The sequence below is a fragment of the Poecilia mexicana genome, unplaced genomic scaffold (genome assembly GCF_051168715.1).
Source record: "Poecilia mexicana isolate PSO_F unplaced genomic scaffold, ASM5116871v1 scaffold_6, whole genome shotgun sequence".
NCBI classification, from domain to species: domain Eukaryota; kingdom Metazoa; phylum Chordata; class Actinopteri; order Cyprinodontiformes; family Poeciliidae; genus Poecilia; species Poecilia mexicana.
In genome coordinates, this window is record NW_028263375.1 from 20048957 (window position 1) to 20060722 (window position 11766).

General features: G+C 42.7%; 1 protein-coding gene across 1 annotated transcript; it reads right to left on the reverse strand.

The window, feature by feature from the left end:
- Window positions 1-697: 697 nt before the first annotated feature.
- On the reverse strand, window positions 698-11494 carry LOC106926180 (carbohydrate sulfotransferase 1). The gene is made up of 3 exons (XM_088006373.1): window positions 10856-11494; window positions 4175-4346; window positions 698-2486 (listed from the first exon to the last, which is right to left on the reverse strand). The coding sequence occupies exons 1-3, from the start codon at window positions 10943-10945 to the stop codon at window positions 1360-1362; spliced, it is 1389 nt and encodes a 462-aa protein (XP_087862499.1). The 5' UTR covers window positions 10946-11494; the 3' UTR covers window positions 698-1359.
- Window positions 11495-11766: the final 272 nt, after the last annotated feature.

The window sequence follows — 11766 nt, forward strand, 5'->3', positions numbered from 1 at the left end:
CTCACCTACAAATGATGTGAAGGACAGTGTAGCCTAATGTTTCTTGACAGGGATATTTTGTCCCAAGTGGACATTCTGCTGGATGCTTTAAGACCCTCCTTGAGCACATAGCTAGCTTAAGAAAGCAAATGTATTATTTTCTCAATAGTTCTAGAAAAGTAAACATGTAGATTAAACATTTGTTTTTAAAAATAAGTATGGACCAAAACACACGAGCTTTTCTTGTTCCTGTTAATGGTGTTTTCAAATAGAGCGGTTAGCTTGAGTGCTAGGCTAGCCTAGCACTAGCATGTCCATTCTGTTTAATATTTTGGTGTGCTAAAAGTCGACTGAGAAAACTATAATATAAGTTGTTATTGTGATTAATAAAAGTTAAATAAAAGTCAAATGTCTTAAAATTTGATGAGCAGAGTTTAAGCTGTTCTCCGCTTTGCGCAGTGCAGAGCTGGTTATATGTCAAAGACGGACGAGAAACTGCGACAGCCAATACAGTCGCTGATGTTTTATGTATTTTAAAAGAGAGAAACACTTTCTGCTAAGCCTAAATTATTCATAACCATTTAGTCATTCAATTAAAAAGCTTGTTGTGGATCAGCATTAACACAGGTATCTCCTGACTGACAAAAATATTATATAAGAGGAGTAAACAAAAAGAGAAAAACAACACTGACATGGTAAAAACTGTCTGCATCCTCAATTATCAATTAGACAGATTTATTGGCAGTATACTGATATACTCCTTCTTATGCTGACAAAGTTGGACCATTTATCTTTTGCCAAATCTTTGCAATTGGAAAATTATTCCCCATTAGATTTTTGACTTAATGTTAGACTACAACATGTTGATGTTACTTTTAGTCTGAAGAAACATATGGATAAAAAAAATTACCTTAAATCTAAATTTGATAAAGGTATAAATCATTTTAAGCTGAATTGTAGAAGAAGAAACTTTTGGGTTGTTAAATTAATAAAAACTATAAACTTGGCTTAAATACAAAGGCTGTAATTTTTTAAACATTGGCTAAGCAAAAACAAGAGTTTTCTGGGGATGCATCTTGAGAGACGCTAATTATTTTAAAAAGTCTTGACTGAACCCCCTGGTCAATGCCTAAGAGTTATAGGTATAGGTAAACAGCAGAAGTAGTAGCACCAATAGTGCATCCTTGTGTTTCCCAGTTTTCTTCATGTAAAAAAAAAAAATGGCACTTTTGACATATTTAACAAAAACTTACCAACTATAGCAAAAATATTTCAGGCATCAGTCAGGATTCAAATAAGTTACATTCATTTTATCCGAGTCTTGACAGACCAAAATCTGAGCATAGAGACGTTTTCTAAATAAGCAGATTTCTTGCATCATCATGTGACAGGCTGAAACGTTCTGTGCTCCACTAAACTTTGTGACAAGTTTCTGAGTTCGGCAGCAGAATGAACCTGCTTGTATCCGAGCAGAGCCAACGTGTCGCTACAAAGATCCTGAATAGCTCTCACAATGTCAAAGCTGAGACGAAGCCTCCAACTTTCTGCCGTGGCTCTGGAGTCTCTCGTGGTGGAGTATTTGTAATTCCACTCAGAGGGAGCCGACACATTGCTGTTGGTGTTTTTCAATATCCACATCCTCACCCTGTCCTCCATCTCCAGACCCACAAACCTGTAAATTTCCGCCGCCCCAGCATTTGGGTGAAGAGCCAAGTCCTCGTACCGCACCAGCATGTATCGCCCTCGCAGCCACGCTGGTCTCTGCAGGCCCGTTTCTGCAGAGGCAGCCATGTCCTTACAGGTGCTGGTGATCTGCGAGAGGTCCACGTATCGAGGCTGGCGTCCAGTGGCGTTCCATATTTTCCAAGCGCGAAACTGGTCAGAGAACGCCATGATGCGGGAAGCGAGGATGGCTCTGGGGTCTCTCACCAGATGGATGATCTTCAGGTCCAGACGCGGATCCTCCGTCAGAGTCCGCAGGTCTCCCACCTCAGGGATCCTCACGGTTTTTATGGCTACATGTCCTCTTGACAAACATGACATGGCGGCTAGAGTGAGGTTCAGAGCCCCGCACTTCTTAGGACACCAGATTTCATCAGGCGAATCAGACATCGCAGCAACCGCCCCTTCCAAACAAACTGGAGGAGAACAGAGGGCATGGCTTGAGCTCCGTCGGAAAAAGGAGCTTGTGATGTGATCCTGGGTCTCAGGGCGGATGTAGTTCTCCATGAAGTGAAGGTCGCAGGTGTACAGGTTTAAGAGGAGGTCTCTGTATGCTCCAAGCAAGGCCCGGCGGTCTAAAGTTCGACGCAACCTGCTGCTGGAGTTGGTGAAGGCCTGTTGGACGTGGTAAAGGGGCTCAAAGACGTAGAAGATCCCGGGGTGCTGGTTGAGTAGCTGTCCGGTGAACGAGGAGCCGCTGCGCGTTGTCGCAAAAAGCAGTATGTGCTTCTGAGGCAAAACGACGGGCATCCAGCTGTCATCGCACAAGGCAGCCCATCTGGAGTCTTGAGCAAGGGAAAGAAAAAGACGAGTGCTTTCAAAATTATGTTCATTCATACGATGTTTTAAGAACAGCCTTTAAATAACTTATTCCAGAAAATGCTGCAATCATTACTTTAACGCTGTGTGAAAAAGTGGTTCGTTTCAGAAGACCAGCTTTAACTCATAAATGTGAACTGCAGTGTTATTTCTATATTTATTCCTGGGGAAACTGCAGATTAAAGCCAATAAAGTTTAAATTATTTAGCGCAAACATCCAGGAGACTGATGGAAGTTTTCAAAGGCGGGTTATTAAATAGTAGATTTCTAAATATAGAGCCAAATAACTGATGGGCAATTACTGCTGATGAAGAGTTGATTGCAAAGAGGATTTTTTTTAATTTTTATTCAGGAGCCTTTCGCTGGCAAGTTACATCTGTGCAGTGAGAGTGTATTAATGGTGGTAAATGGGAGGATAATTGCAAGACAAATAATGCATTTTTCATTTTTCTTTTCTCCATTTACAGGGAATCCCCATTTTCAGTGCTCAGATTTCCTTTTTATTTTGCATCTATAACTGCACTGATGTTAAAAACTGTTTCTAAAAGTTTTTGCTGAAATTATAATATTACCAATCAAGTATTGAATGTTTCTCTGTATCCCCAGCTGATGTATTTCAGGTTTTCATCTTTTCAGAAAATGCACTTTTAAAGGGGCTATTGATATGAAATTCCCACCAATACTCAGTTGCAAACCACGTAATCCACATACCCAATGAAATCAAGAGAAATATGTCCATAAAGTTACTGTGGAATGACAAATTTAATTGGTATTGAAGTAAATTAAGAAAAGAAATGGCCAAAAGGCACAGAAGACAAAGAAAAAAAAAATTTCAGATTGAAATGTTAAAACCAGGTAAGAAATTTGTAAAACTCCAACATTGTGCTAGCGGATTGCAACTATTTTTTTTTTAATACAGCTTTAAAATGTAGAAGAAAAACAAGGAAAAGAGACAAAAAATGGAGTGCAGGGAAAATGAGTAAAAACTGCAAATGGAAACAGGTTGTCAGCTGGTCAGGATTCAGAACCGTGAGTCAAGAAATTGTAACTCCGTCTAAATCTGGCTTTTGTGTTATTTTTTTTTTCTCAGGCAATCCCATTCGTATAATCCCCTAATGGTTGTGCGTGGCAAAGCCAAAAATGCAGAAAGGTTTTCATGCATTGATACAATAATTTAAAGATTAGAGGGGATGGAAAACGAAAGCCAACTCGTAGATTTCCAAAGAGGATGCAATGAAGACAGAGCAGTCTTACACTCAAAGTAAAACCCTGACGGATGCTGAGCGCCGGCTCATAACCACAAGGTTGACTTTACGAGAGAAAGCTTTAAAGAACAAAAAAAAAAGAGGTTTGTCAAAATAAATGTCAGTTCCATCTTGATATGCATGCATGTAGTTTATTTGTTACAAAAAAGGCTTTTAGGCATTTAACTGATTTCGGTGTGTTCTTTCTGTCCTTTTACTTATTTACTCAAGTTTACGGTATACTTGGTTAGATTTCTTTGTAAGTGTGAACTGCTTGGATTGTTTCTGATATATGGTGTTTAAATTATATTGAATGAGCAAAACATTGTTCTGTTTAATACTTATTGTCTCTGTTATATCTGCACACTTTTCAGACTCTAGCAAGGTTTTAATGTGCCATCCGACGGTACCTCTGTGGTATCTGCTCCTGCAGCGGTAGGCTCTCTGACAGGGTCCAGACATCGAGTCCCTCAGGGTCCGGATAGCCGTGTACTGGACCCCAAGAGATGCGCACACCAGCAGCAGCACCGTCTTCCAGGAGCACTCCATCCTGCCCCCACCTCCGGCTCTACATCCTTCACGCTGGCGCCGCAGGGAAGACACGGGAAAAGACACAAAATGAGATTTTATTTTGATTGCTTTTTTTTTTTTCCCCTCACCCTCTTGCATGCGCAGCTCCCATAGAGTGACACCTCCAGGGCATTTACTGATGGTCTTCAGAGCAGCTCTTATTGGAGTTGTTGGGATTATTGCCCAAAGGCATTTCCTTGTCAGACATTTGCATAAATATTTAACATTTTCTTTTCTACTATGTATGCCACATTATTCCAGTCAGTCCAGAATGCACACTTTAATGGCATGTTCTTCTCTGAAAAAACGAAATAGCTTGTTACCGCATTAAATATTAAACAACCTATTTGCATATGATGGCAGCTGACACATCTAATGGCAGAAATATTTGAGCCTCCCGGACCTAAAACTAAACTGTGTGTTATTTATTAGGAAGAAAACAGACTGTAAAATGTTTTATCTACAAGGAAAGAGAATGGGTCAGCAACATTTTCCATTTATGGCACACAGTGGTTTTGCAAAAGTATGTAAAGATTTTGGTCCCATTCTAAAAGCAAATCTTTAAGTAACTACGCCCCAAGTCCCCAGATGTCCTTACTGTTGACATGATTTTGTAAGTATGGATTTTTCCGTTAAATAAAATATTTTCACTGCCTTCTTGTAAAATATGTGGCTTTTCTTTATGTCATACCATATGATGGTATGACATAAAGAAGTTGGGGTTCTTTGATTCAAAAAATCAAAACAAATTTCCTATCACAAATAAAAAAATGTCCAATTTTTTAAGAGAAGCTTTAGCAGCTCAATGAAGATTTTATTTAGTTGTATTTTCCTTCCATATTAGCAGTATTGCTTTGTCTTAGTTTGTCACATAAAATCCTAACAAAAGACGTTGTGACTGTAGAGTGATACAAGAGGCAAAAGTTCAAGTGCATCAGGACGACTTTAAATAACTTAAATGTACAAACAGCTTAGAATCCGTGTCATGAAATCTTGACCCAGACTTTCATCTGGAGAACATAGCAGTGATGGTTCCATCTACAACAGCCCCGCAATTCAGGACACTTTGCATACTGTTGCATAATTGCTATTCATCTTTACTTCCCCCTCTTCTGGGTAATTAAGCCTCTGAGCCCAGGAGAGAACTGCATACTCGGATAAATATAGCTGTCGTCTTAAGTGGAGAAGTTTCCTTTGTGAGCTTCCGAGTTTTTTTTTTTGTTGCCACTGGCCATCAAAGAGCAAAGGAAGATGTGATTTTTCCAGATGGAGTTAGTAGGGGAAAAACGCTGCCATCCATCCATCCATCGCTGCACACAGCAAACTGATGGTAGATCATAACGTGAGCACGGGGTGCAAACTGTCCCTTCATCCCTCAAAAGTGGCTTTACAGGGGCAATCATTAACAAAACCACAGGTAAGTAGCCTCTATATCACATTGCTGACAAAAATAAATGTTCCCCTCCCAGATTTTTAGCCTCCTCACCCTCGTTCCGTCTCTCTTCAATCTGCTTCTTCTTCATTAATGATGTTTATGTGTCCCTGGCAGACTCGTATCCTCGGGAATGTATCACACTGAGCTTTTGATGTTCCATTAATCACAAACAGCACCGACTGAAAGACGTTTACTCGGTGGGTGAGGGGAAGCCGAATCAAGCTGACATCATGAGACATTCTGTTTGAATACAGTTAAAAAAACAAAAAAAACAGGGAATGAATTCATCAAGAGAGAGAAACTTTCTCAGGCTGGATGCTGCAGACAGACAGGAAGGCAGGAACGCAAAGTAGTGGTGTGTTTGTCACTTTAAGAAGCAGGACTGGCTGAGGGAGAGTTGGCAGAGGCATATAACGACTGCATGAATGGGTACAAATAATAAGAACCTTTGACCGGGCTTCTTACACTTAAAAAAAAAAAAAAAAAAATGAATTCAACAGCTCCGCCATCCACATCCAGTTTGTACTGCACAGCTGGCTGACCGAGGCGCATCATAAAATTCCTCGGCGGCAGGTTTTGTTTTCCTTTCCAGTCGTGTTTAGGGCTCGGATCCTTGTTTCTCCTCACTCTGCTGCCCTCCGGAGAATCAAGACAGAATCAGACAGAATCAAGACTCCTCCAGCAAACCGACTCGCGTTGGAAATAACGGACGCTCCGTCAACAGCTGGAAGGGGGGCGGGGGGAGACTGCAGGCTCGGCTTTTTGTATCCCTCATAAAACAACAGCTCTTACAAGGGATAAGAGCCACAGGGATGGGATCAACTAAAGATTATGCTGTGTGGTCCACGTTCCTTAGGCAAGTTTGAGTTGTAAATTCAGTGAGCGCGTTTGCTGCAGCTGCTGAGATAACACAGCCGGCAGCCGGAGCGCTGTGGCGCACGGTGTGAGAAAGGTAATTGCCTCTGTGGAAAAACAAAAGCAACAAATGAGGTTAGACGTTAGTGATGAAGGTGGGACTGAGGGATTCGGGATCCGACTTATTGAGGGATGGGGACAGAGCCATAGATTTTTCTATTAGGGGGCCCCTCGGAGAGTTCACACATCCTCAGAGCCGGGCTGTTTATTGGTGAAGGCTGATGATCAATCCTAGAAAACACTGAGGGGCCGAGCAGAAGCAGCAGCAGCGGTGGCAACGCCGGGAGCTCACGGCTGGTCTTTCTCGCTCTGTCCTCCATTTATCAATCTTATTTTCCTCCAATTTTTCTCTGTGTTTTAACCAATTTCTTACATACAGAACTGCAGCCAGCAAGATGCATGTGACCCCTTGGCCAGATGAGGAACTCCTGTGTGGAGAAAAGATTAATCTTGTCCAACGTAATTCCTAAACCACACAAATACACACACGCACACACACCGAAGGAGAGAGCCAAGGCAGTGGGGTGGAAGATGGGAAAATGAAGAAAAAGGTCAACTCTCATCGTGCCTTGTCCATGACAGCGTTGCTTTTATAGGCTGCTGGATCAGGACTGGAGGCTGTTCTCGTAAATTCAGTGCAAATAGCCGATTCACCCTGTTTGAGTAAAATGAAAAGATACACCAATGAAGCATAGCATTACGACCACTGACAGTTGAAGTGAATTACATGTGTTTGAGCTAAATAAAAGCAGGAAGAAATGGGCGAGTGTTAGGGTTGGAACAAGTTTGACAAGAGCCAAAGTGTGACGACCGCAATGGGTCACAGTCTATCCAAAAATCCATGAGTGCAGTGGTCATGGTTTGCGGTGGCAGCTGAAGTTTTACTTGAATAAACCCCAAGAGTGCCTCTTCTTTAGTGCCCCGACAATAAAACGGTTGTCAAAATCTCTAAATGTAGTCCATATTCCTTAAAAAAAAGAAGAAAGAAAACAGTGAAACTGCACTTTATAACAGCAACCAGTCAGAAGGTGCAAATCAAATGGCAAATAGCTAAATGCAGTCTGCAGGAATGTTTCCTTACTAGCATCATCAGCAGCATAACATTTGTTTGGGTGATGAGAACTGAAATGTCAGATCGAGAAACGTCAGGTGTTCAGGCCAACCCGCACTGCTCCACCGGGGTTAGTGAGCCATATCAGGCAAAGCAAAGATCACCTGTGCAGGGGTCAGTATTCATCACAGGTGACCAAGGAAGGGACAGCCCTTCCTTCCAGGCTAATTTATGCATGTGGGTGCTACAGACCAGTCAACATGCCTACGTTGAGGCATCCACCACATAAAAAACTAACCATCTTGCAGTAAAAGTTGCTGACAAGGTCTCTTTTACATCAAGTAGATTTCCAGGTGTTTTACTGGGGGAAAGCATAATGGCGGAGGAAGCAAGTGGACGATGTTCTGCTGCAAAACTGTCAAGTCCTTCCATCCACGAGAACCTCACTTTTTAAACGAACCACAAACACAGAGCGAACAATTGTCACTTTTTTCAGTAAAGCAGCATTGGTGGCTGAGGCAGCTTCAGACTATTTTTTTTTTTGCCACAAAGAAAAAAGTCTTCAGGAATTATTAGAGGAACACAACGACCAATTCATGCTTTCTGGATGCGCTTGAAAAAAAAAAGTAACATCTTGACTCCAGACACCACAAACATCTTCAGAGGTGTGAGTCCGTCCATCCACCGACGGATCGACACTGTTTGGCAGGTGTTCATAAACGTAAATTATTAAAGTTATGAAGTCACTTTGCATGCAATAACGCTGGCAAATTAATATAAGAAATCCATTCTAATAGCTGTCCAGTGGTAATATTAATATAATAATAAACCAAAAGTTAATAATTAACATCGCCAAAAAAAAAAAAAAAGCGTATTTACTGATGTTCTGCTCCTGTCCGTGTTCTACCAACACGCTTTCTGACTTTGGTCCCTGCTGTCTGTGTGTAAACGAGCAAGACCTGACAAAAACAAAGAAAAAAGAAAGAAAGAAAAAAATCACCGTACCATCAGCGGCGCTTTCAGTCAGATGCTGTATTCCTCCGGCCAGTCCAGTCCCGGGCTGTGCATTTGCAAAGCTGTGTGAATGAGAGAGTGTGTGTGTGTGTGCGTGTATGCGTGTGTGTGGGAGTGTGTCAGTAGCCACCGGTGTCTGGAGCCCAAGTGCGTTCAAAGCCGGAGACGCGCCACGGACGGAAAGTGTCTGGGAAAATAAGCATGTGTAGCCCACCCCTCCAGAGACCGGAGAGACTTTAGCAGCCGAGACATCAGATTGGATGCGAGATTACCCCCCATCCACGCCCCCCCCTTCTCCGTGCATTACGCCTTCTTGGCTGAGCTTCGCTTCATTGCGCCCCGGAGATGCATGCGAACCAGTGAGGAAGTAACCTACATAGTGAGGGACGACTAACTCTGACTGCTGTGATGTGTGAGAGAGGGAGAGAGAGCGCGTCCACACATCGCAACCTGTAATTTAACTGGTTTGCAGGAATGGGAGGACGTGATATTTTTCATATCGCCTGGAGGGAGCCTTCATCAGCTCCAGCCGAGCATCGACAATCAGTTCAGCATCCTACCAGCATCCTTCTCTCCGCAGGGATTCAGCTTGCCCCGCACACATATATAAACACTTCATCCCGTGGGGCTCCGGTGACACAATGACCTCTATTTTTCTCATTTCAGTGAAGATGACTGCTATCATCAGATAAGGCCCCCTCCTCACTCTGCTGCCCACTCTCCTCTCCACTCGGGTGGAGGGATGGGCAGCATATCATTGCCCCTCTGAGGGTTACTGTGGGGTCAGATTTAGCCAGTGACAGCTCCATTACTCCTGGAAATGTGGGTGGATTCTGTTTGCAGGCTTTCAGATTTATCTCCCACCAAGACAGAGTCACATTGAAAAGGCGTGTCTTTACGGAAATTTGCGAAATAATGTATCTGTTGTTGGGCCTCTCAGTTGCCTGGGCAATCCGAAACATCAGGAAGGGTCTGCAGACACAGTTGGAGGGGAGGCAGGATTAGGGCCACTAACACAGCTACTTAATAAATTAGAATATCATTTTAAAACTTATTTCATTGTAGTAATTCAATTAAAAAACTAAAACTAATAAAGATTTGTTGTTATGTGGCTATTTTATTGCCTACACAACCACAGGGAAGACTGATGGTTTTACGGAGATGGAAAAAATCTTCACATTAGAAAAGCCACAGAAAGCTGTAGCTAAAAATTATGGTTGTTCAGCTCAGCGTGCTGCATCCAAGCTTATTAATGAAAAACTAAATGGAAGGAAAAAGTGTTGTAGAAAAAGAAGCACCTGTTGGCCTGCCCCCCGATGGTGGGGTGGAATCACTGCAAGTCATAAGGAGGCATATGGGGCAACTTCAGCCACTTCTCCCATGTCAAGTCTCACTCCAGTCGGTTGGTGTCAGATTCGGTTCTTGCAAAGTCGGCTGTGTCTCCATTGGCAGTGTGTTCAACACTAGATGGCATCATTTTGTTCATCACCCCCTTGGGAGACCAGTTTCTCTGAAATCTCCAGGATTCCAAAAACTGGGGCTAATTGGGGAAGAAATTAAAGTCACATATGGGAAAAGGGTTTTAGATCCGCCTGGTGGAACACAAGGGCATTCGAAAAACGTAAATTGTAAAGACAAAATGGTTCATAATGTAGTTTTCATCTCCTGCTATGAGTATTTTTAGGTTTCTAGTTGCAAGTAATTGCAGCCCAACTTGAGTTCAGTTGAACTGAATTCAACAGAAACCTGTTTCACAAATGTTCACTTTTGGGAATTTATTGTTGGTCGGTTACTGAAATATAAAACAAGCTGTAGTGAACGCCAAAAATCATGAGACATTAACAATACCAAAACTACGTTACCGATGCTGTGGTTGCTGGTGGACATTGAGCTTAGCTGTAATTTGCTCCCCAAATCAAATTCTGACCAGGGCTTTGTGCAGACCTTGGACCAACTGTGCTGGCTTGTTTTTTTTTTTCTTGTTTTTTTTTTCATTTCTGCTTTTAAGCACTTTTTTCTGAAATGAAATAGTTGGCAGTCCTGAATATTCTTCCTTTTTCAGGCCATACAAGTTAAACATAACAGAAGGGTAAAAAACCCAAAAACCTCTGAAATTGGAAGAAGAGAGGATGGAAAGTCTTCCCACGCAGGTAAAGAGCAGCAAGCTTTTTCTGGTGCCCGAGGGTGGAGGCACATTACCAGTCACAAAGGACGACAAGCTGCCAAGAACACCCAGTGAGTGATACAAAAGCGAAGTGTCCTCCTCCCCTCTTTTTGCTGATTCCACCCCTCTGCCAGCCTACAGTATAAATTCCCTGGTTCTGAGCGGCCAAACGCCTCCACTCCTTCTTGGTGAGATTTGAGGAATAAGTTGAAAATTCCTGCAAGCGAGCGCCGAATCCTCAGTGGGGCTCCCCATTTAGATATGCCCGCATCTATCCAGAACGCGGAGAGATGTAAAGAGCACATGCCCAGAAATTATGCATACGCCGGCTCGAAGGAGTACAGGCTGTCTTTCATATTGCTCAACAAATGTTTCATCAATCTACGTTTTCTTAGATTCACCCCTGGATCTATTTTGAACGCGACAGAAGTATCTCATCTTCTAATGGATGGGAATGCTCCAGTGCATTCTCCGCTCCCGTCAAAAGATGCAATCCGTTTAGTCAGGCTGTCACGAGGGGCTCCGGCTCCTGCAAAGTTCGCCAGCGGAAGAAAGCTGCTGATCCTCTGCACTCCATCTAATTTCACAGCACCGAAACCACGGCCCCTTTATTCAGGCCTTCCTTGCTGTTTGCAGAGAGCAGGTGAAAGAAATCTCATTTTAGATACTCATGTGCCAACAGAGACGACTAAATTTAATTCAGCAAGTCCACCGGCGCGGCACAATGGCAGACTGTCTCTGCCTTCGTTTGATCAAAAACGGTAGGAAGCACTGCAAATGCACATCATTGTTTTAATCAAAGCCAACGAGGAGGACATTGGTCCGGAGAGCAAGAAAGCTGCCAACAATGCGC

Coding starts and splice junctions, on each gene's coding strand:
- LOC106926180 (XM_088006373.1), bottom strand. CDS start 10,945: ATGTGCCTCCACCCTCGGGCACCAGAAAAAGCTTGCTGCTCTTTACCT. Junction 4,347..10,855: donor CTCTTCTTCCAATTTCAGAG/GTTTTTGGGTTT, acceptor CTGCGGCGCCAG/CGTGAAGGATGTAGAGCCGG. Junction 2,487..4,174: donor CAGGAGCAGATACCACAGAG/GTACCGTCGGAT, acceptor CCCTTGCTCAAG/ACTCCAGATGGGCTGCCTTG.